The 24582-nt window shown below is 44.5% G+C and overlaps 2 protein-coding genes across 3 annotated transcripts in view; both read right to left on the bottom strand.

Moving 5' to 3' along the window:
- LOC133933820 (plakophilin-4-like) overlaps positions 1–15006 on the bottom strand; it is a 32156-nt gene extending 17150 nt beyond the window's left edge. The window contains exons 1-6 of one of the 2 annotated variants that reach the window (XM_062381053.1): positions 14643–15006; positions 5712–5824; positions 5178–5212; positions 4488–4595; positions 2169–2323; positions 556–1027 (exon numbers count right to left, since the gene is read on the bottom strand). In XM_062381053.1, the coding sequence (XP_062237037.1) occupies positions 556–1027; positions 2169–2323; positions 4488–4595; positions 5178–5212; positions 5712–5824; positions 14643–14768 (1009 nt within the window). In that variant the 5' untranslated portion in view covers positions 14769–15006. The remainder of the gene's footprint in view (positions 1–555; positions 1028–2168; positions 2324–4487; positions 4596–5177; positions 5213–5711; positions 5825–14642) is intronic. The other variant, XM_062381054.1, reaches the window with a different exon arrangement.
- A 1878-nt stretch (positions 15007–16884) lies between these two features.
- Positions 16885–24234, bottom strand: c22h7orf57 (chromosome 22 C7orf57 homolog). The gene is made up of 8 exons (XM_062380799.1): positions 24104–24234; positions 23267–23314; positions 22808–22981; positions 22588–22675; positions 22175–22304; positions 21247–21311; positions 20963–21063; positions 16885–20634 (listed from the first exon to the last, which is right to left on the bottom strand). The coding sequence occupies exons 2-8, from the start codon at positions 23307–23309 to the stop codon at positions 20570–20572; spliced, it is 666 nt and encodes a 221-aa protein (XP_062236783.1). The 5' UTR covers positions 23310–23314; positions 24104–24234; the 3' UTR covers positions 16885–20569.
- Positions 24235–24582: the final 348 nt, after the last annotated feature.

Here is a 24582-nt window from a genome sequence, read left to right as displayed (position 1 = left end):
AACCATTTACACACAACAGAAACTGCTCATTTTATCACCTTCCACAGCTCCAATCCAATAATATAGATACTTATGCATATATATTCAGTTTATTCTATACATATTTATGGATCTGTGACAGTTTTATGACAGATTGCCATCGAACTGAAGCGTTCTACAAAAACCTGAATGTAATATTTCAAAACTATGCATAATCTTTGCCTCTTTGTGAGCTGCTGTGCAGTTTAGCATCTCCAGGCCCGGGACACTTGATCAAACGAGACAGATTAGAGGTGAGAATGTGTGACACTTGAGATGAGGCTTGGCAAGTGCAGTTCTCACTGGAGGGCTTCCAAGCCCAAAAGGTTGGGGAAGCGCCGCTGATGGATCTGGATGTTGTCTCATTAATTATAGACGCGTGCTAAATACCGACACGATGTTTTACATGTGCAGAAAAATACAGGAACATCTGGGAAATCCATTTCAAACAAGAGCGAGAGGATGGGAGTTTGAGTGGATTGATGTCTAATGTGGACCACACCAACAGACAGCAGGATATGTAAATGTCTGACTGACCTATGAGGCTGTCGGGGCGGGGCAGTGCGCTCCTCTGGTACAGGCCGTACGGGTCAGCTCCGTAGGCCAGCGGCTGGCTCTGTCTGGGCAGTGTGGAGCCGTAGTGCTGCGGCACCGCCATCATCCCCGAGCGCAGCGGGGACCCCGTCAAAACCCTCCCCTCCACCAGGGAGAGGGTGGAGCCCAGGCGCCCGCCATTGCCTCCTCCTCCTAAGACACCTATTCCCCCAAGACCCAGGGCCTGTATGCCGCCGGTCGGTGAGGTGGGTGACGGGCAGGAGGGCGGCATCGCGGTGCCGGCAAACACGGCAGCCAGAGGTTTGGGCTCGGAGAGGATGGGCGAGTCGTAGGTGCTGCCTTGGGATGTGCGCAGGGAGATGCGGGAGGGCGACACAGTGCCGGCGGTGCCACCGCCAGGAGACTGGCTCCTGGAGGGGAGGGAGGACATCCTCCGCAACACCCGGCTGGATGCCTGCAGAGAAGAGGGGAGACAAATTACAGCTTCTAGAGACTGTAAACGTGACAAATAACACCAATTGTATGTTAATGAAGGCATCTGTTTTTATTAAAGCTTCGTAAAATGCCCTTTTTATTTCCACAGGTCGTTATGCTTGTGCAAATACCATTGAAATTAAATCATGTACGCTATTAAGCATGTGTTTAATGTCGAGGAAAATGCATGGAGGCCGACACACATGAGTAGGCTCATTACAGAAAAAACAAACTCAATGATAAAGGAGAATTTAGAGTTTAAAAACGAATTGAAGAATAAGCACAAAACCGTTTAAGGAAATAACTTAATGTAAATGCATCACAATCCCCTACTTATCAATAGATCAGTAATATTTATCAGAAAATCTATCGTTACCTATAAAAACAAGCAATGAACAGAATAATAGGAATCATACAGAAGAAGTGAACCCGCTTTAATCACGACAGCCAAGCACCTACTGCTCCAAACTTTGTGAAATTAAATTAAATCTCCACTGTCATTATTAAATTACCCTAAAACATTAGCGTGTGTTCACCGTGCTGCTTCCATTTGCAAATACACCTGCCAATTACCAGTAAGAAGACACTCTGAGGCAGGGTGCTTCATCACGTCTGACGGAGGGCATCATTATCCTTATCGTCTGTCGGAGTAACTCAACTTGCCTTTGAATAAATGTCTAAATTCATTAGACTTGACAGAACATTTCATATTTATGGTGACAAATATTTGCTTTTTAATCCCCATTACCAAATGTAAAACTGCCCCTCAATTACAGCCTGAGCAACTGGATGCTGATATGTGGCGCCTTAATCCATCCACGCCTGGAACGCCGCGGAGGGAAATTAAGAGCCGAGACATGTCAACCCATCCAGCGAGGCTGCTGGGTGTGGAATAAATCAAGGGAATTCGAATGGGCTCACCATTATCTGTCACTCCTGCTTCTACTGTCGCGCAAGGCAGCGTGTTATCATTAGCTGATACAGTTTGAGTCGGAGCGATTTAAAGGTAAGACTGGATTGGATTGTGAGATGTTACAAATCAATTGTTTTAAGGACTTATAAGGAGGAAGACTTCAGGACATCTGGTGATGAAGATCATGTGACTAGTGGTGTGACCCTACCTGCCCGGAGGCTTGGCCCTCCGCCCTCGGGCTCCTCGATATCGAGGCCCGGGGCTCCGAACGCACCACGTTCTGGTTGCTGTAGTAGCTGACGCTGCTGTCCTGGTACCCGCTGTCCGAGTACGTGGTCATCTGGGCCGAGTGGCCTCCCGAGTCTGAGAGGAAACAAAAGATGAAAGCCGCTGAGGAAACTCCTGCGTATTTACATTCCCCTCATCGCTCCCTCCCAGTGGAGCAGTGGGATGTGCGATCAAACCCATCAGCGCAACCGCCATCACCATCAGTCAATGCGGTTTCCTGATTTGCATATTATCTCTACTTGCCTTTCAACTTGTTAAAAGGCAGTATGCATATCAATACATGGGCATGGATCTATCTGCATTAAGCCTTCATGCTGCTCCTGAATCTGCTTCAATAAGGCTGGCCTACTTTCTCCTGTAGGATAAGGAGGGGGAAACATGTGCAGGATATTTTTACACCATCCTCCGACCACTCAAACAACAAGGACTATAAATAAGACCAAAGGCAAAATTAGTTTTAACATTTCAAACAGCTACTGAGGAAATACATGTTCACTAATGACGATGAAATGTTGCCCCCTTTTTTTTCCGTCTTTGCAAAGAAAAATCTATTTGAAAATCGTTTTCTGTAGCACGGTCCAAGAACGATCCAAGAAGAAGAGAAAAACTGAATTCACAGCAGCAGCAGCAGCAGCAGCAGCTGTGGTTTTAACACAAACTTTGAGGAAGCTTGATGGACCCGAATGTCAACCGCTCCGGTTGACAGGCTGGTGGTTGTACCGCAGAGCTCCCGGGTGTGAATACAGGCGGAACAAGAGACTTCAGATCAGACAGCAAAGAGGAGACAGACCTTATGTTTTGAGAGATTTCACCTGATCTGAATCGGGAGCTGTTGTTGCAAAAATTAGACACATGCAGACAAGAGGAGCCCAGGAATCAAACCAACAACCTCCCTGTTAATGGGCAAGCATCTCCTCCTCCTGAGTCGAAGTTGGCCCTGAATAAAACTTGAATGAATGGTGTTGATAGAAATACGGTGGCCATATAAGAGTGTGTGTGAATGGGAGACTGTGCCTTGTACTGTAAAGCGCTTTTAGAGTTCAATAATAAAAAAGAAAAGCTCTATAAACACAGTTCCCTTATTTTATATCAATACTACTGTCAGCAAATCCCATTAAAAGACCAAATCATTAACAATCAATTATTGATAAAAATCGTTAAATTGCAGCTTATTCCTCTGCAACTAGAATCTCAATTGTTGTCCTGACACACACCAGTGACCCCGTTGGTGACATCTAACTTCATCCACACGCAAACACACAAACACACACTACTTTATTTGAACTCCCACACACACACACAAACCGTCCTGCTGCCCCAAATGCTCACTAGAGCACCAAATGTGGATTAATCCCCTGCTGAAAATAGTCCCCCCGGCAAATGCACCAAAACCTCCTGTTGGCCAAAAATGACAGTTCTCAGCTGTTTGGATATTTGTGATCGGCTTTTAAAAGATTCTGATCTTTATCATGCAGGATTGAAGAGTTGTAAATTGGAGAGAGAGAGAGAGAGAGAGAGAGAGAGAGAGAGAGAGAGAGAGGGGCTAAAACGTTATTGGTTTTGGCTGCTTCATGGGATTTGTTGTTCGGGTTCAAGAAAACTCACAAATCATGGGTGTTGTCTATATTTATATGTTTTCTCTGTCACCGAATGTGGTTTCTTGCCAGAAGTGTATGTGTGTGTGTGTGTGTGTTGGGGGGGGGGGGGGGGGTGTTTACAAGAAAAGAGCTCATAAAACGCAGATTGTCATAGACAAATAAAGAGTTGTTTATGTCGCCAGGACGCTTTTAAACCACCCCCAAACAGTCCTGATGTGGCAGATTAACTGACATTAAGTGTTCAGTTCTCAATAAATAACAAGTGATTGAGCAATCTTTTATGAACTATAAGGCATTGAATGTTATTGAGACATAGTTCAGATTGGAGGCCAGGTAGGCAGGAGCTTTGGACCAAAAATATCTTATGATTACAAGTCTCGTGACTCATGTTCTGACCTCTACTGTGTAGCTTGCGTCAATTAAACAATATGGAAATTAAGTAATAATGTAATTTAGATATTAGAATTTTAAATAAATGCTGTTAATAATTAAGAAAAGTAAGTAAATGGAACGACAAACAATCCAAGAAGCATGCCGCCTTTTCTACATATAAGGAAAATTATGTTTCCAACATCATCAGCTAAAAATCGCATTGTTTTGATTAGTAGTGATGTTGTTCAGGTAGTGTACATTTAACAGACCCTCACTGTCATTCAGGGAGTTGCGGTCCTGCTCGGGCGGATAGAGTCCCTCCTCCGCCTCCAGGTGGCGTCCAGACGCCTCCATGGCTCCGCCCAACGACCCTCCACCTGCCAAGTGTCCGTCATTTAGTTAAAAGCATTCAGCCAATCATTTAACTGAATGTACATGAAGAAGTGACAGCTCGTCCCCTGATAATCTGTTGATGAAAAGTCTGAATGAAAACAACTTAGCAGCCTCTCCTCTGCAGACAGGAGCCTCTTAATCTTACAAGTGAAATATATCAATTCTTTGTCAGGAAAATTGCAGCATCTTATCGCTGTTCATCTGTTTTATTGGAACACTGACAGTGAGCTATGGGTGAGGAAATGGAGGAGAGGAGTCGGTGACAGAACAGTAAATTCAAAGCCCACGTGAACCGGTGGAGACACCGTTTTGTTTTTGCTTGACCGCTCTGCGCCGCGTCCTGGCAACTCTCAGGCCTCTGGAGGTTTAAACAGGGAGAAGAGTTTTCTAGAAGTGTTGTGGATTTGATCTCATCTCAAACTGTGGGGTATAAAACTCTACGTAGCTTAACAGGTGTTTTACTTTTATAACACTTCATTTTGAGACCTGTGGCACCGATCCTTCAGCTCACTTGTTCGATTTGAGATTAGAATAAAACATGAGCGGTGAAAAGGAGGAAATCTTACCTGCAGACCTCCATGCAAACGACTTCTCCGATGAGCTTCAGGAGGAGAGAGATGCGAGAGCAGAGAGAGACGTAAATCAAATCAGAGTCACGGACCAATACTTTATATTCAATAAGACCAAGGAGAAGAAGGAAGACAGTGTTTGGGAAGAAACAAACAAAAACTGTGCATATACTTTACATATCTATACCTTTACTTTCAGTGCACAAGCAAAGCAATGTTGCAACTCCTGTTAATTTTGTTTTAATGACTTAGTTCTTAGTAGTTTCACTCCCTTAATGACGCATGATTGTTCTCATCAAGATTCATTCATTATTCTGTGAGAAATCAAAAGAATCCTGAATCTGGATCAACTCCAACATTTATCAGGATCTTTGTTGGTTCACGGCTCACTCTTCTACAAAATGTCACGGATATCGGTCGAGTAGTTTTTGCGTAATCCAGGCGGAGTTTTAAAAATAATGTGCATTCATTTATTGAGATACAAAAACCAATAGGATTTGATCTGTTGTGGTTCAGTGCAAGGGAACCCACCTGCTGCTGTCTCCCGCTGGCGACTCAGCTCCCAGCATGCACCTCTCCAGCTGGCTGGCCACGATCTGCCGCTCCTCCTCCAGCTCCCGAGTCAGCCGCTCAAACTGCAGCTCCTACGGGCAAGACATTTACGTCGGTGATTATAACCCGACATCCGCCATGACACGGCAATTTAAGCCTCCTTTTAAAGACCTATTTGATGCCAGTTAGAATTAAATGTAAAACCCATTTTGTATTCAGCCGGCATGATTTGACTGATTTCTCACCGGCTGAGAGCTCGCTGAAGGGACGGCAGGCTTTTTTTTAAACCTGTTAAAGTGGATATGAGATTTAAAAACACTAAAACTGTGTCCACAACCTCTTAATGGACTTTAGCTCCGATAATGTAATTACTCACAGCTGAAGAATACCAGTGCAAAGCTCCGATGATTGAGCAGCTAATGGTTCGATTTTAGGGACAAGATCATAAGCAAACCACAGGTTCCTTTCACTCTTAGCATTAGACTAACCATTAGAAAGAATGAATCCTGAGTCGGTGATAAAAGTGTTTTTACATAAGTGAGACCAAACCCTTTAAAATGTCCAATATCTAAAACAATCCAGGTGCGTGAGCAATGCACGGCCCCCCTGTTGGCTCGGTTTTTCTCCTCTTCTCGGATTTTCTGGGTCAAATCTTGAGACGTAAAAAGCAGAAACCTCAGAGTCGAGTCTGCAGTGGGTCTGCTGTTCTCATATTTGCCATAATTTAATCCCCTTATCAGTCCCTCGCACGGCGGTGGCAGCGTTTGAGCTATACGTCCCCGCCACTTTCTTTTAATTGCAAGATGCCTACATAGCAAAGTTGTTTTGGCCCAGATTTGTCAACCAAAAGTGGCCTGATTTTGTTTTGGGCAATTTGAGGCCATTTTCACCATGGGCCACTTCAGGTTCACATCCACATTACACCTGCCCTGCTGCTCCTGTAAGTGATTCTAAAACGATTTAATGATTGTTCTATGCTGCTGGGTTTTCCTGCTTTTCTAAAGATTCATCCAGTTCAGCCGCACCTGTCTCCACTCTGCAAGTTTACAGTTAATTCAACAGCACTTTGTCTGAAAAGCACCGATCGTTTGTTCAATCGTTCATCACTTGCTTCCTCTCTCTCTCCCTCGCACAGGGACGCTGTCGCTTGTTTTATTTTAAGAATCATCGCAGTGCATTCATCACAGCGGAGTGAACTGTTTTACAACGTCACCGCTCCGAGGTGTTCATCATGTTGCCTCTCTCGTAATCTTTCCCGACTCACTCTTAGTCATTTTCGCGGTTTCGGTGTTTTTTAGGGAGTGGCAGGGTCGGCATACAAATTCAGGGGAGTGAGGGGATGGTGTGATGGATTGTGGGGGATCGCTCAGACAAACTGAAGGCGCCTGCAGCAGCTGTGGGACCTTATGGGGATGACAGCTCAAATATTACAGGTCAGACTTGCAGTAATTAAGGTCGTTAAAATAGAGACGCATTTTTAGGTCTGCCTGATTTTCGGAGCCTGTGCTCTCCTCTCAGTCTGTACCACCTAGAGAACAAGACGTGCATGAGTATGTGTACTGAAGGTTAATGGGAATCAGATGCTGCTCGTCAGCCCTGTTCATGATTTAAGTGAATCACGAGTAAATGGGCTAAATACCCCGCTCGTATTCACGATAACGAAGCTCTAACAAGATTTGTTTTTGCGCTTTAGTTGTTTGTACATTTCTAAATTTTGATTGCGTGCAGCAACAATGTGATATCTGTCTCTAAAAACAATAGAATTGAACCATCAGAGCCCACTTGTGTCATTTCTGACAACCTAAACAAAAAAAAGTAAAAAATATGCCTCTTATTTAAGCCCGCAGAGCTGGTGGGGACCCAATTCCTTCAAGAGTGTGGAAGTGAAACAGATTCTTTTTTTTCAGAGTGCGCCTGGACGGATGCTCCTTTTGGCACCGTCTCATTTGTATTCTGTTACATAACACCGGGGCTCGCCAGCTGCTTCATAAATCTTCCAGAAAACCACAGCTGGTGTCATCATGGAGGTCCGCGGGAGAATTAGCTGTCTGCAAAGTTAAAGAATAAAAGAAAGCACCTGACTGGAAGACACGCAGCTTCCCAGGAAACCTTGACGTGCAGTGATTCAGGAAATGTCAAAGTGAAAGATTCTGATAAGGTCACTGTGTTGACCGGGACACAGTGAACTGCCTAGTTTGTCGTCTCTGAAGATTTAAGATCTCTTTCATTCCTGTAGTTGGAGTCAATAAAATAAAAGGATCGCTAGTTGTATGTTTGGATCCCTTTGTTTTCGGGGAATATTTCCACTATCAAAAATAACACCGTGCACGCATTTGTAGTTCCTCCTCATCCTCACTTTTGTTTTGTAAATGTATTGTTATTTATTATATATGTATTTAAGGTATCCCTGATCATGTCCCTCTGTGGTAATACAAGCATTACTCCTGCAGGAGAAGCCCCACCACAGTGTGGCAGCTGGGAGTGGTTCATGTTCCAAACGCTCCACAGAGAAACTATTCTTTGTTGTTTCTGTTTTTAGTTCAAATCTGTGTTGAACTTTGAAAATCACATAAATGTGTCTGCAGGCACATCTGTTTGTCTTAGTTCACATTGTGGTGGATCACTGTAGCTGTCACTTTCATCTTCCCTCTCACTCCTTCTCCGCAGATCCTCATGAAAGAAAACGCGTTTAAACAAAGTCCCAGAGCGGCGCCGCGACCTGAAAGAGCTCCGGTGCCAACGGTGGCTCACATCCCACCTCCATATGGGGTTTAATGTTTTAGTCTGAAAACAACGAGCACATAGACACACACACATCAGGCCCGTGCACGTGATTTGGGCTGATTCCACAAGCTCCTTTAAGCCCCCCCACCTCACCGCTCTCGCCAAATGCCTCCTCATGGGCTCTAAACCGAACACACAACACCCTTTTTTAAGGGTCATTTAAACTCATTTTAAATCAATAAAAACTTTATTATGCCAATTTATAGCCTGTTCTTCTTCTTCTTTCCATATCTCATTAACAGTGAACTACTGCAGATATTGAAATCATCATGATAAATCCATTTAACAACTGAATACCTTTAAATGTGTGATATCTTCACATGAATTGCCTGCTCACCTTCCACTCTATCCACACCAGCGTTTTTCTAGTACAGTGGGGTAAACGTCCCTCAAAGCATAATCCCTTCAAAACTACAAAAGACACTTAAATCCATGCTGGCAGATTTTCATCTGTTTATGTCTCTTGATAAAAGCTCTGTTGTATTTGGGTCAGCTCTGGCCATGTGATGCATGGAGCCTTGGCAGCCTCTTTAGTCAGATGTTGTACAGTGATTTAGTTAATGGTGCCATCATGTCGACTGTTTGCTCGAGTCTCGTTCGCTGTAGAGCGAAGACGTGGGAGCAGACGCCGGAGTTAAGTGAACTGGCCTGGTTTCAGACGCCACGAGTCCGCCTCTGAAAACACCTTGAGAAGTTTGCCAGAAAGACACAGAACACCGGAGCGTTCATACAAAGTCGCTTTGGTTAAGTCCGCATGAAACTTTGATGATTCCCACGAGGAGCCCGGCTACGCAGAGCTAATTCGGCCGTGTTAATCAGTGTTGGTTTTTCTGCGGCAATTATTCCCAGTTAATTGGGGAGATGTTTGTCCACTTTTAGGGCTGATATGGCCCCGAGGCGGCTGCATGGAAGTATGGCAAAATGTTAAATGAATTGTGCGACTGCAGGAAAAGGCTGCGGCATTATTCCAAAAAAAAATTGTACATAGTCGCAGCTATTATTTCAAATAATCAAACCACTGCTTTTCTAAGTTCTATGAGTGGCGTCTGGAATACCCTACTGGGTCGGCTCCATCCATGGGCCCGAGCCCGGACAAGTGGAAGATGATTGAACTGGTTGATCAATGTTTATCAAATGAAGCGACTGCTGCCGCCCAACAAGCTGCAGCTTCAGGTCGCTGCTCACACAGGAACATTTGCTGAAAGACAGCAAGTGCATTCGAAACCTAAAAATAACACAATACGCTCCACTAGACCTCCGAGGGAGACAAAACACCTATTCACTGCAATCAGTGACTGGGTTTCCAAGGTGATAAAAAGCGAGATCGGTGAACAACAGAACAGTTCTAATCACCGAGGAGGATGTGAGGGAGAAACCTTGGGAGATGAAGGAGACCTCCCCCCCCCGGAGCGCAGAGTGACAGATTCAGATGTTTTATCGACAGGCTGAGGAGTGTCAGGGGACCCAGCAGTGTGCCGCTCAAACTGCACAGCCTTCAAAACGTGCTGCACACACACACACACGCACAAACACACACTGTCACGGCGTCACCGCTGCTGACTCGGCCTCGCTCTGCTGCTGCATCTTGCTTACATCACTTCAGAGCAGCGTGGAGACAGGACGGGAGCACACAGCGCTCCTTGTTCCGGCCTCGCCACGTCACCTCGTGGTGTCTGGATAACACGCCTAGCGCTGCCAAGCCAATGCGAGGCCAAGCATGTCGATGTCTCCTACCAGCCGGGGGCCATCGGACGCTTGTTGTGCGCCGTCACAAAGTGTTTCTTCTGACACCATCCACAGACCGCTGCATCCTATTCCTCCGCACTGTGTCTAATCTTAGCCCAGGACGTTTCTCCACTCTATCCAGGCCGCACCTGTGAGATCCCTGAAATGTTCAACCTACTTCTGCTCGTTTGAAACAGAAGGAAACTTTCGTCTTTTCTTTTCCGTTTCTCTCTCGGCCTCCATTTTGCGCCAAAGATCAACAATCACATGCCGAGCTCTCATCAGAGGGAGAGGAGCAGATAGGAGCTCCTGATACACCCACATTCGCCTTGAAAGATCAGAGGGCCCTACATCCAGCTTTTGTTTTTCCATCTCTCTCTTGCTCCCTGCGCCCACTCACATAACCCATAGATGGATTAAAAGACTTTCGGTCTCTGTATTCACCCGAACACCCACCTTTATGGAAAGAGCAACAAGTAGTGCTCGTTTTCCGAGGGCTGTCAAAAGGCATTTGGGGAGACGGTGGAAGTCATTAACTAGATGAGGCAGGCGGAGGCAGCGCAGGGTTCACTGGGAGAGTAAACAACTCCTGGAAATGCGAGGAGCATCCCACTCTGACGGGATCGGAAACAGAATCCCAGGGTGGATGCTCCTCTTTCATTTTCACAGCGCGGATCAAGTGAAATTAGCCTCCTCCTCCTCCACCACTGTGACTCTGCAGCAGAACCTCGAACGCTGACAGGCAAACCTCGGGCAGCCGTGATCTTGAGTCAACAAGGCACAACAGACACTCTGCCTTTCCGGAAATATGACAGAGAACAGGCATTCGGATTCATATATCAGACGGCAACAGTTTAGAGGTAGAGCCAGGCGGCGACGCAACTGGACTGAAGGAGCTGGTTCAACCCCTCAGATTCAGATGGTGACCCGGCGCCTCATCTGAGTCGATCCTTCTGCAGGAAACAGCTGCACTGGACTGTCAATCATCCGCACGGAGATCGGCCGCTCCTGAGAATTTGCTTTGACGATGCATGTGCGGTTCCTGGCCCTGATTGTCAAAATCAATCAGCGTGCAGAGCGCTGACGTGGCCCGGGCTGTTGTCCTTTTTATTGAGCTTTTTGTTTTCTCCCTCCATCCTGGGGAGAGCTTTGCTGAGCGTGCATGTTCTTTTTCAGGAGCGCCATGCGTCACATCCACACAGACCGGGACTCTGCTCTTACGACTGGGACCTGGTCGGCACAGTCACCACCGGCGGCCACCAGGAGCCTAACAAGGCCTCATCCCATTTTGACAGAAGCTCCCCAAAATTATATTTTATAAATAGCAAAAGATAAAGTTTCCAAATGACAAACTGCCAGTGTTTGTATTTGGGATATTTTGGCTTCATTTCTGGATGAAGTAAGAACGTGGAGACATGAAATCATATGTGATGCTATGTATACTGTTAGAAATAATCTATCAAGTATTATTCAATGACTTTTAATAAATACAGTGGAGGAGTTGATATATTGAGCGGATAGTTAACTCTCCTTGATTTCAACACGTTGCATTTGTAGCTATTTCCTTTCCTGCGAGATCTGATCAAGTTTCCCTCAGTGCTCCTGAAAAAAAACACAGCGGCCAGAGTTTGTATCCCGGGTCTAAATATTTCATGCGACATAAAAAAAAATGTGCGGCTAACAATTTCTTGGTTTGGAGCAGTAACTCCCTACAGGTTCCCTCCTGTAGGATGTAAATCCAAACAATCATCTTTGAGCTACACTAAAATAACGGGTTCCTTCCTGAGGCCTTAGATTCAACAGACAGGAGAGTTATACTTCAACTCCTCCTTAGTATTTTACCAACACTTTCTCAAAAATCTATTTCTTGGATGTTAAATGGGCTTTAGTCCAAACTGGAAGAAAAAGGTGACCATCGTTTCTGGCCACAGCCGGCAGGGATGTTCAGTTGAAGAAGACAGACCTGTTCAGTTCTGATCAGACACATATTCCAGTCTTGATTTCACAGAACGACACACAGAGCAGCTACACACGTCTCCTCTTTCCTTTTGGAGCAGTGCCTCTTCCAGGCTGTTGTCTCAACCTCTGATCAATCTCTCCATGTTTGCTCAGGAAGTGACAGAATTCAGCAGGGCACCGACACCGGGCCGGTTTTGGGTTTCCAGCTTGCTGTGGTATTTCCCCCGCTCGCGCCTATCGCTCTCCGCGTTTAACAGGCTAAATGAAAGCAAAGCGGAAAAAGCATCAGGGGCCTGAACACAATGGAAGGCAATAACTGATGTGCTCCATTTAGCATGTCTAATTTGAACTTTTCTGAGGAGGAACTGCAGGCGGTAGATTTGACGCCTGAGCGGCGCTGCCACCTGAATTCCAACGCAGAGAAAGGTAAAGAAACTTGATTACATTTTTCTGGAAGCAAGCTACATGATTAAATGTTTGCTTTCTCGTCTACTTCCAAGTTTAGAACGCTGTCGTGCTTCGTGTAGGTGGGTAATATGTCAGCTGTTGAAGTATAACTATACACCCTGAAGATGGAGGAAAAAAGTATCACCACCCTTTCTGTGTGGACCTCACAAAGGAAACGCGTGATGCAAAACCACATCACAAACACAAACAACGATCATGCAATGCATACACATAAATAATAGTAAAGAAGAAAAGTTTGACATCAAACCACCCGAATATCTGTACGTTTTTATATAGTTTAAATGGGATCCCACCAAACGATTGTTGCTGACAAATGTAATCGGCCCCCTTCCAGCATGGACTGACAACCCAAATCTGTGACCACGACAAAGTCTGAAATGCATGGGACACTCCAGCAACTCTACATCTGTTCTATCAGCTGACCTGAGAACATGCAGATCAAACATGGTAAGGAGCTCCTAGCAATAGTGATTGATGGGAAAAACATACAGACGTTAAAATGATCCGCTTCTGCATGAACGCTCTACAGCTCCGTGTGTTTCCATCACGAGGGGGAAAGCAGACCACAGAGCAACAAACCCATCCGGCAACTGCAACTCCTGCTCTGCAGCACACTGCACCTGCAGGACACCGACGCGTCAGTCACACATTCAGGTGAGATGAGAAACGTTTCCAGCTGCAGAGAGAGACTCCGAGGCAGCGAGGGGCGATCGAGGGGTGACAGAGGATGCTCCCTGCTGTGTTCGGCGAGGAACCCCGGTAGAAATAAAGGAGGCTTAGTTTCACACCAGCGGAGACCATGTGTCACCAGTGTCCATTTGCAGGAAAGAAATTGCAGATTTCAAAAGTCAGAGCCTTCTTTCTTTGAATAGCCGTGCACCTGATTTAGAGGCACACACCGGGGGACTAAGTTGAGAACATGGCCGCTGTCCAGCCATAAATGAGAACAGGGGGAACAGACAGACTCAGAGAAAAACAAGAAACATTAAAATAACCGCGACGGAGGCTGTGAGTGTCTCTAGCCTTAATACCAAAAAAGTTACTGGCAGAAAACATCTCTGGCTGTTAGTTCATGTCAACGTTCCGCCCTCCAATCCAGTGTGTCAGTGTTTCTGAGGCATTAATTAAACCTTACAGCGTGTGACTGCAGAAGACCGAATCTACAGAGAACATATTTTTTTGGGGGGGGTGGTTCGGTTTAATCAGAACCAGAAGACTGCAACTGGAATGTGTGATAAACAAGAACTGAGTCACACTTTGATAACGCCCCCGTCGGTTCATATAGAACTCCATTCACGAAGGGATGATGAAAACAAAATCTGGTGACCTCATGTGATCGGCTGCAAGTCGTCTCTCTGCAGATCCACCGTGTCCACAATTACAGGGGTGCAACCACCAGTTCACCCCGGAGACCCGTCTCATTCTTTGGTCTCGTCTGGAGATAATACTCGGATTTACTCAGTGAATTTGGGTGAGTCACGGGCTTCGATCTAAAAATGACTACAAAGAGATGCCAACAGGCGCAGCGAGGCTGAGAGTGACCACGCATGATGACAGGGAGGACGACAGAGACACCACGGAGACATCAGGGGGTCTCGCCCCAGAGTCCAGGGGCCCTGTGTCTCATGATGGCTGATTGCTATTTGGAATCATTGCTCATTTCATATTGCATATTTAAAGTTTAAATACCGTAAATATTAACAACATGCAGCTTATTTCAAGGCACGTTTTACAAATGCAGCCCTGCACTTCTTTTTTATCTGTCTTTCACAACCTTCCCCACCTGCCCTTGGGAATGTAGCCTCGTAAATTAGACAGGTGTTGGTGTGCAGTGGGGTCTCAGGGAGACGGGACACGTGGATCACATCCTGCACAAGATAAGATCCTTGATTCGGAGAGAAGATAGAGAAAACAGCCACGGGAATCAGCAGCGCAGATCAGAGGAGAGCGAGAGCCGGAGAGGTGCCTCCTTACCTGCTCTTTGACAGACGCCAGGAGGTTGGTGGTGGTCGTGGTGCTGGCGTCCGGCGGGTGGCCGCGGTCGCCCGGCCCCTCTCTGACCGCCATGGGCCCATCCCCCTTCACATCCCCTTCCTCCATCGCCTCCACCTCTTCCCCCCCGCGACAGTCAGGGGCCGGCTGGCTGCAGAGGTGCCCTCTCTGACCCTGCAGAAGGACTACAAGCGGGTCAGGATGTGGACAAGGAGCAGAAGCGATGCACAGACAATCACTGGGAGCTTTGAGTGTTTCCCATGTTGTGACCACACTGTGTTTCACCCACTGTGATAATCCAGCACGGATTCACTTTGACCTTAAACTGGGTGATATTGTTTTTAAAGCTCTCTTATACCCCTGTGACCTTCCTATAGCACAATCCTATAAGGAGACTCACGTGCACCTGTAGTATTGATTTGTATAGGGATTCATAAGGAGGCTCAATGAAAAGATTATTGTGCTCTCCTTTTTATATATAGATATAAACACATGCATATAATTAATCTGAGGCTATCAAGTGGAGGTTTAACCCCCCAGAGATGCATGCAATGGCACAAACAGTAGTAACAGTAATAGCTCGTGCATTGCATTTGCAGGTTTGCATGCACCCCGCACTGAATGCATTGCCCAGCACGTCACGTTCATTCTCTCCATCACATTCACAGCCTCGTATGAGCCTCCATCACACGCAGCAAGCAGCCTGTCAGTCAGTCAAACGCGCACATCGATCCCTCAGCCGCCGTCCGGCAGCCAAGGACGAGGTCACACAGCGACTCACGAGGCTGGAGAGCGGGACTCGAACCGAAGCCTCCCGCGCGCGCGAGAAAAAGCGAGCCGCCCGCGACTCACCGGCCAGATGTTGCCGTCAGAAGCAGGCCACAGCTGGCTCGATCCGTCCCGTTACGCATCCATCCTCCGCCCCGCGGGCTGCCGTGACAGCCGCTATACTCCCCACGCGACGAATCAACAAAAACAAACAGCCCAAACAGCCGCGTGCACGTCCACGCACGCCTCGCGCAGCAGCCTATATCGCGCCCGGGTGTTTATTTTCCTCGTGTACGTGCTGAGGAGGAGGAGGAGGGGGGTTCAATGCACCCATCTATCCCTGGCGTCCGCGCGGCACCCGACCACATCTCCCCTTCCTCCCTCCCTCCCTCCCGTCAACCAACACGCCCAGCCACGATTACCTTTCAGCGGCGTGACGTCACCATGCGGCTGTGGATTGTAATTTGTCTCTACCCTCCCACGATACAGGAATCGATCATCCGCCGATGCACCGTTGCACGCGGTGGCTGCAGGAGGAGACGCAGCGCGGCTGGCAGCTCCGCGCGCACAGGAGCTGCTGCTGGAGAGAGGAGGCAGCCTGCAGCGGCGGCCGGGCGTGCGTGCGTGCGTGCCTGCGCGTGCGCGTGATCTACACTGCTAAAGAGCCTCACTGATCCTTTTGGGATTCCCGTTAGGTGATGTGACAGCAGAGTTCAGGTGGCACATCTGCTTCATGGGAAATGGTTTCAAACTTATGCATGCGCAATTTGAATTTTCTTTATGTTTGGAATAATTACAATGAAACTGAAGATATTGAACCAAAAAGATGGGACACTTAACATACCAGCAAACATAAGATGGAGTGAACAATTATAATATCTTTACTTATAAAGTTGTTTAAAGTTTGTCATTCTGCAGAAAAAAGGTGAGATAGATGTATTTTTATATAGATTAAGGCTTTTTAGGCCAAAAATGTCCAAGTTTAGAAATACAATAATAATCAGAAATTTGACACCAATTCACAATTACAAGAAAGCGATTAGTTGCATAATTTATTACTCCATCGATACAAAACATTAATCTGCCACATTTTCAATGGAGGATAAATTATTTTATTTTAATCATACATTTGAAAAAAACTAGGTACAAAAATGTAAGGTAATTTGAGTGAACTGACCCTATATGGGAATTCTGTTATCGCTTTAACTGTAAAATTACTGATTACTTTCGAGTAGATTTATTTAATTCACTCTTAACTTAGTTTTCCTTAAGAAATCAGGCTTATTCTTTAGGCCAATATGATAATGATGTGCCTCAACTTGGAGTTAATGTTTTATTTTTTCCTGTTCATGAGCAATTTTCCAGAATTTAAATAAAGTAACTTCAGTCTAGAAAGTACAATTTCCTCTACGACCGAGTAACACGTTCCCTCATGTTATAGAAAAAACAGGACCCATTCACGTGCACATGCCCATTTATTCAAATGATAATATATAGTCTGTGTGCAGTCATCAAGTTGAGCTTGGTCTTACATTGAGGTGCATCTGGTGGATTTAGTTTCTCACTACGAACACAATCTTCTCTCTCTGGCAGAGGAGAGTTTTAACACTTGCAGGTAAAAGACTTTGCAAAGTTAAGCCGATAAAAGGTTCCCACTACTGGTTTATAAACTGATAATGGCACCAACTCACTGGGAGAGGAGGATTCCGTTTTAAAACATAAATACTGTACGTGAAGATTCAAACAGTTTAATAGGAATAAACCCGTTCTTTGAAGCAACCCATAACCAAAGATGATACATTCTCCATTCCTTGTACTGCTAAATAACATCTAGTGTCACTAAGCACAGTAAAGCGTCTATAGTTTTAGCACAACACTTTTTTGAATACTACAGATAATACAGATGAATTATGCATCGCTGCTTAAATATATTGTGTGAACATGACACATCAACTAAAGCCGTTTCCAACCAGTGTGTTTCTGCTGCATCACTTCGAGACGTGGTCGGTGAATGGGTTCGGGTTTATCGGGACAAACTTCGGAGGAGCTTAAAGTCTCAGACCCAAATACATCCCCCGTCCTTTTCAATTTAAGAGCGTTTCATTCACCAGAAAAAAGTCCCGGCAGGATTAGGAGTTTAGTGTCGGTTTTCAGAGCTACTTTTCATAAAGAACCGTTAAGATGACTCAAGGCCAAACTGTCAATCAAAGTGCTATCGCATAAGCAAGCAGCCGAGGAGGAGTTAGAGACACTGAGGCCAACTCTGCAATAGCGCAGGGCTCCACATTAAACTTCAAAGTTTGGGGGTTAGATTTACTTGACCGCTTTGACCACTATTAATTTTTCAGTAACGCAAAAGGTCAAAGGGTTTTAAAAGCCACATCTCTGTCACCAGAGGTTTCTTTAGGGTTCACAACTCATTTAATACTTTTTTTTAAAGTTTTAGAAACACATTAAACTGAATTTAATTCGTATTTCACTGTCATACAGCGCAAATATTAAGAACCAGGGGGAATGATTATAAGTACCTTTATACTGCACCATTTTCAGCAGAGTATAACTACAATTCTTCATGTTAGAGTTATAGAATAATACCTTATTCAAGGAAACCAAACCTCAAAATGGAACAGCCCTTTGAAACAATTAAATTATTCACGGTTTGCCAAAAAAAATGGCGCGTGCCCTTGAGGAGATAAGCCTCCTCACTTATGTGGCAGCAGTAGTGAGTGTCGGCTGCAAGTTGTGATGGTGCTTCACAAAAAATAAGATAAACATCTCCTGGCTGCCAGAAACAAGATTTAAACGACTGAAACGTCAGCAGTCAATAGACAATGGGAAATATTTACGGCTCTTTTTAAATGTGCTCTGACGGAAAGAAAATTCAGGGCTTTTTAAGACCTGCAGATACTGAAAATGCATATCCTATCATTTGCCTTTTCCTTCTTGCATTTATGTTGGCAATAAACAATAAAACCTGCTGTTAACGATTGGTCGTGAATCCTGGTCTTCCTTTTGATTAATGTGGCATTAAAATTCTCCGTAGAGTTTTGTTTCTGACTCAGTCAATATCCTACATATAATAAACATAAGACCGATGCTAGCTCTGTGTTCAGTCTATATTTCCCAGGATCTATTTCTCGACTCAAAGTATATTGTGTATAGTGGCATCAATCTGGTAGTTGACTCCTCCTCGGAGAATGTTTGATAAGGTGTTGAGCTGCTTTTGTTTTAAACTGGCTAATATTAGTGAGGAAACCATTATTCCATAGTGTTTTATTTTAAAGATATGTTAATTTAAGGCCTTTTTCTTGAATTTGGCTTTTATTTAAAACATCCATTGTGCTCGGCATCTTTTTGCATTTTCATTGAAGGTTGAGAGGACAGAGACAGACAGGAAACAAGGGAAAGGTGTGAGGCCTATGGCACGAATCAAACCACAAACTCTAGTGTCATATCGTTTGTGACCACTCAAAACATCAGGAAATGTATTTTTCACTGCTGCAAAGTTTGGTTGTGAAGTTTCTTTCGTTGTTTATTTTTCTGGCATTTATGCCTTTATTATGGTAGTGACAGTGGAAAAGCAGGAAACAAGAGCTGAAGATAACATGCAGCAAACAGTCCGGACTGGAATCGTACCCACGCAGCTGCTGCAGTGCTCAGATTTACCTGTGCTTGGTTTTGTTTATATATGCAAAAAACAATGATGCAGCTTTAATTAAACTCCCTAATCTGAGAAGAATAAAATGTTTATCGGGCGGATAAACACGTCATGAGATGGAGGGTTGGGTGAGACCAGGCTGTGCACCAACTAACTTCTTCTACTGGTGTCTACTAGGTCGAAACACTGCATGTGAGCAGGGAAAAAACTGCTTGGTTGGCATGTTCAGAACTCACTTATTCAAAAACCTCCTCTAATCTTCACAGGGAATTACACTGGGATGGATTCTCAGGTCGTGGGCCTGCAGAAGGCTGGCTCTCTCCGACAACTTCCCAGAATGCTTTATCCCTTGTTGGGCGAGGCTGCGGGAAACTGCAAAAAAAAATGTCACATGCAGAACGCAAACAATCTAATTCTATCGTTAGCAAGCGTTTGACATATCTGGACCAGCATCCAGCTCTTGGCACAGTTATTGACTTACTGATGAGCGTCCTAATTTATAGGCACTGATGAGAGAATTGAATTTGCAGCACCTGCTGGTTTTTTCTTATTGGAATTGGCAAACGTCACTTCAGTTATTCAAGCAATTTGTTTCTATTTTGCCAGATGCATTCACTTTTGAATGCAAAATGTTTTCGTGGGGGAGGGGGACAAGAAGGATTCACAAAAACGCAGCTTGCACAAAAAGATTATGCTCTTGCATGTTTCACTATTAAAAAATAAAGACAAGATTTTTTGGGAAAAGAAGAGAAGAGCAACCTTCTGCAGAGCAGCAACCTAAAAATCATGTTTGGACCTTTTTCAACCACACAAACCGCAGCGGCTTTCGCCCTCAGTACGCCCTTTGGCATGTGGTCATGGCTGCGGCGCGCGGTCTCAACGAATGATCATGTCCACCGCCGCAGCCGGAAACACGCATACCGCGGACATGCCTTCATAAAGCCGGAGCCCTTGATCAAAACAAAATATGTTTCACGTCACTGGCACCACAATTCATTAGCACAAACACGTCATACAAATTCACTAACTCGAACTTCATACAACCAGGGAGGGAAACTAACAACAGCCACCGGCGAAACGCATGAGAGTCTACAATTAAGCGGGTGAAGCTGTCTCTTGTTTTAAGTTCTAAAATTTAACTAGCTGGCAAAATGACAGAACCAAAATGTTAGTTTCCTGCCCTGTGCACGACTCGTCTTTCAAACCGAGAAACGACAACACTGAACGGAAAAATACACTGCGAGCACCGACACGTCTACTCAACGAAAACCTGTGTGAGTTCCTTTTTTATAAATTAAAGCAAAACATATAGGACGGTACCTGTTGCATAAACATGAGTACAAAAACCTAAGAGTCAGTGGATGTACAATTAATGCGAGTGAATCCCGTGACGGGCGGAGTGGCGTGTTCGTGGGTTTGCGACACCATGAACCAGTGTTAGGACGACGCCCCCCTGCTCCCTCAAGGTGAGGACCTGTGCACACTACTCCAGATCGTCCACGTCCGCGTCCTCCGTTGCGATGGTGCTGGTCTGTTCTGAGGTCACACCTAGAAAGCAAAACAGACAAAAACGCACAAATCAACATTTGAAGCAAAAATTAATTCAATATCCTATATTTAAAACGTTTCGGTCTAGGATCACACAATCAACTTGTGCACATTGGAGTCATTTCTTGTGTTTCTTATTAATATGAGATATTCAAGTAGATTGAGCCTTAAGAAGCAAAATGGTTTTAAATATGTTTGATTGGTGGCTTTCAAAATGTTTAAGGAGGACAACTCTGTGTATTAACAATTTATTTTACACCATTTTCAGGTAATTCTCATTCTGTGTGACAGATATTTGCATGTTAGGATTGGCGAACAGTTCACGTACTTGAGGCATCGTCGTCATTGGTAGACTTCTTCTTCTCCTCAATATAGCCATGACTCAGCAGCTTGGTCATGCTGACTGGCAGAGCCCCCTTAGTATGACACCTGAGTAGGCGACAGGAAACAGCACCGTCACTGTGACTTCACTCAAACTGTTAAAGCGTGTCCAAATTTTTTACTTTGCCCTTAGGTGATCAAGTTACCAAAAAAATAAAAGGTACATCAAGATTGGATGTTTAATATTTGGTGGCCATTTGTTCAAAGATGGACAACAACAGATTTACTCACGTTCTCTTGTGACTGCCGCCTAAGGACAGATCCTCCAACTCATCGGCAGCATCATCAGGAGACATCTGCAGGATGAGAGCGTTAACAAAACTCTCATCGTTTAAGAAACAAATTCACAACAGGGCAATTCGGATCTTTACGCTGCAGAATCACAGCCAGACCGAGTCACTTTACTGTAAAATATTTAGGTTAAATAAAAACAATATCGAAGTGATACAGCAGATGATGAGAGATGATGAGGAGGACAACTTCAGGGGGAAATGAGTCATGCAATGAAGATGAGTGAAGAAACTGTGTAAACCAAAACAGAAACAAACATAAATTCATATTCTCTCACTTTGCTCTCAAGCACAAACATCAACAAATCATTTACATCATGTATTTTACCCTTAAACATTTGATAAATATGCTGTATCCAGGTTTAATTTTCTTCAAAAGGCAAATATTGGTGCTTTTCATATATTACCTTCTCATGTAAACGTTCTTATACTGCTCTAGATTTGCAATCATGGTTTGCAAAATCGACATTTGACATGCTACTGCTTCTTGGAAAAGCTTATTCTGCTAGATATGTGCAAAATATTAAGGAAATTAATCTAAATATATATAAAAAATATAAAAGAGAAACTTTAGAGTCTTTACTATGAAGTAAAATAAGAAGATTGAATTATAGCGCCTTAAATAAATGCCTTGTTTTATTAGATCCTTTCAAAGCATTACTTACCTGAAAGTTAAATCAATATTAACCCCAAATAACCAGACAGCCACAGCAGAGCATTGAACCCCAATTTAACGAAAATGCAAATGCGGCGATGGAGCAAAAATAATGTGAAAATAAAAGGAGGTGATGTTAAAACTAAATTAATAAAAGATGGAGGATATTGGCATGGCGGCCATGTTGGGGGGTTGACTACTTTGGTCCATTCACCTTATCTTTATCATTGGAAAAGCTATCAGCCTCTCTTTCCCAGGACGAACTGTTATCAGTGCCAAACGGTGCAGCCAGAGGCAGGCTGCCCCCCTTCATCTGGCTGTCAGGAGACGTTGCTTTGCTTCCACTGTAAGCACAAAACCACGGTGACACACGATGTGAATTTACTGCTTCGGTGGGAAACGTCTTAAAGTGCTCTACGCTGCATCCAGATGCATCGAGAAGCATTTTTACAACTCCAGCTGGCTCGTGAGAAAAAGAGAGATCGTCAGACAATCAATTTCATGTCTTCTCCTCGATGACTAGGTTTTATTGGACAAACACTTAAGCTCTCATTCTACGGCACAAACCCATCGTCTGAACATGAGACGACACATCCTCATCATTTGCTTATTCCAGTGTCTTCTTACTTCTTTGTCTCATTGTCTCCAAACCAGCTGGCTGGATTGTAGGCTCGCACTGGATTATCCTCACACTCAACATCATGACTCAGCAGCCCTGCAGGGGGAAAAAACAATATTAAAAAGATGTATGAAAACACTGCAATTATGAACATTTAAGAAACTATAAAAGCCAATGCACAAGGTAATACGTGTAATATACAAATTTAAAGTATTAAGTATCCTTTACCTTTGTGTCCTCCCTGCTTTGCAAGCTTGACATACTCCGAGTCGGACGCAAATATCCCAACTCGGCGTCCGCTGGACCTCTCAGCCGGAGTGCTTTCATCAGCACTCTGGGACAGACCAGGTATCTGGGACGTCGGCCCAGATGCTCCGCTGTTTACGGGCCCGGGCTTAATGCCTGCAATGAACTGGGAATTACATTTGCTTGCTTTGCTAGTGTGTGTGGCTCCATTTGTAAGCAAAGTGATGGTTCAAAGCCACAGCTCACATCAAGAACTCTATGGTTCTGATTCTGATCTGGTTCTCTCTATAAGAAATTAGGTAATTTTACAGTTTTATACAAGCATCACAGGGGATGGAGCCACAACAGCTTTAAATGCATCAGTATATGTGTAGGACTGAATATCATTGTTGACATATTATAAATGCCGGCTCTAAATAACCTCGAAGAGAGAGGACTTACCTCCAGGCTTGGTCTTTCTGTGGTTGGGCAGGGCGGTGCTCATTTCAGCTGTTGACACACAATAATCACACTATTAAGCAATAGTTATGTCGTCAAACGTATTAAAAATCACTAATCAAGATCATGTTACGCGTATTTAGATATAGCTTTTGAAATAAATAAGTCTAGAAAATACCACATGTTGCCGAAAAGAAATAAACAATTTTCTAGAGAATTTCTTTTTCCACCAGAGATGGCAGAGAAGTGATGAGAATAAACTATTAGGGGTGGGGTGGGGAGCCATTGCAGTACAGATGATCCCACATCTTCGATCATCCCTTTTTCTAACGGAGTCTGGCCTTGGCCAAACCCAGCGGCCTGCCCGCGACCTCCTATCGACTGAGCTGCAGATAAAGATGCTGCAAATCAATAAATAAAAGAATACAAAGCAGATAAAACCCAAGTCTATCGCTGATGCACGAGTGACAGAAACTATAAATATATGAGCAAACCACTTGCAGACATCGCCCAGATTTCGCCCATCTTTGCAGAGGGAGCGTTTAAAAACGGACAAGTGTTAAATTATAGTTTGTCTATAAACACAATGTCGATATATGCACACGAACACACGCCGTCTATTTGAAAAGAAACACCCCTCGAGCATCTTCCTCTCGTCTCCTCAGCGGTAGGAGTTCTGCTTCGCAATGTGGCTAACAAAGCCATGCTAACCTAGCTAGCCGCCTATTTTAGCTGCCGCAGTGGCTCTCAGGCGGTTCCCTCGTTCTGCACCGCGACGAGGCAAACTTCAAGATGGACAGGCGAGGATTCAAGAGTGAAAATACAAGAAAGACGTCTTACATTATTAGTTATTTCTCTTCTGTTGCGATGAATGAATGGTTTTTTTGCCAATTCAGAGCCGCTAGTTTCTTCTTCTCTGCAGGCAGGGATGGACGAGCACACTTCCGGTGGCACCTGCCGCCCACATCCGGTTGGCTAACCAAAGATCGTCTCCGAATAGCGATGACTCCTAACAGACGTAATTCAGATTTTGTTTTTTTTAATCCCCACTGTAGAAAGGAGGTCATATCTTGAAATCAGGCAGAGTGGAAGCTCTTTATATTATTCCTCAAGTTACTGATACAGGAGACGATCTTTGCCCCTTGGTACCAAAATATAATATAATATGAGCTATTTTACTTAGTATTATTTCTTTTCGAAGCCAAATGTTTTATATTTACTTTTAATACTTCTACTGTAATACTCAAAGTACACTTTCCTGTTTACAGCCATTGACTGGATGGAGCTGAATATTAATATCAGTTGTCGGTTGACAGTAT

The sequence above is a fragment of the Platichthys flesus genome, chromosome 22, assembly GCF_949316205.1.
Source record: "Platichthys flesus chromosome 22, fPlaFle2.1, whole genome shotgun sequence".
NCBI classification, from domain to species: Eukaryota; Metazoa; Chordata; class Actinopteri; order Pleuronectiformes; family Pleuronectidae; genus Platichthys; species Platichthys flesus.
Note: the sequence above shows the minus strand (reverse complement) of the source record. Positions and strands in the feature narration are given on the sequence as shown.

Coding starts and splice junctions, on each gene's coding strand:
- c22h7orf57 (XM_062380799.1), bottom strand. CDS start 23,309: ATGAGCACCGCCCTGCCCAACCACAGAAAGACCAAGCCTGGAG. Junction 21,064..21,246: donor GGCGGCAGTCACAAGAGAAC/GTGAGTAAATCT, acceptor TCGCCTACTCAG/GTGTCATACTAAGGGGGCTC. Junction 20,635..20,962: donor CAATGACGACGATGCCTCAA/GTACGTGAACTG, acceptor TTTGCTTTCTAG/GTGTGACCTCAGAACAGACC.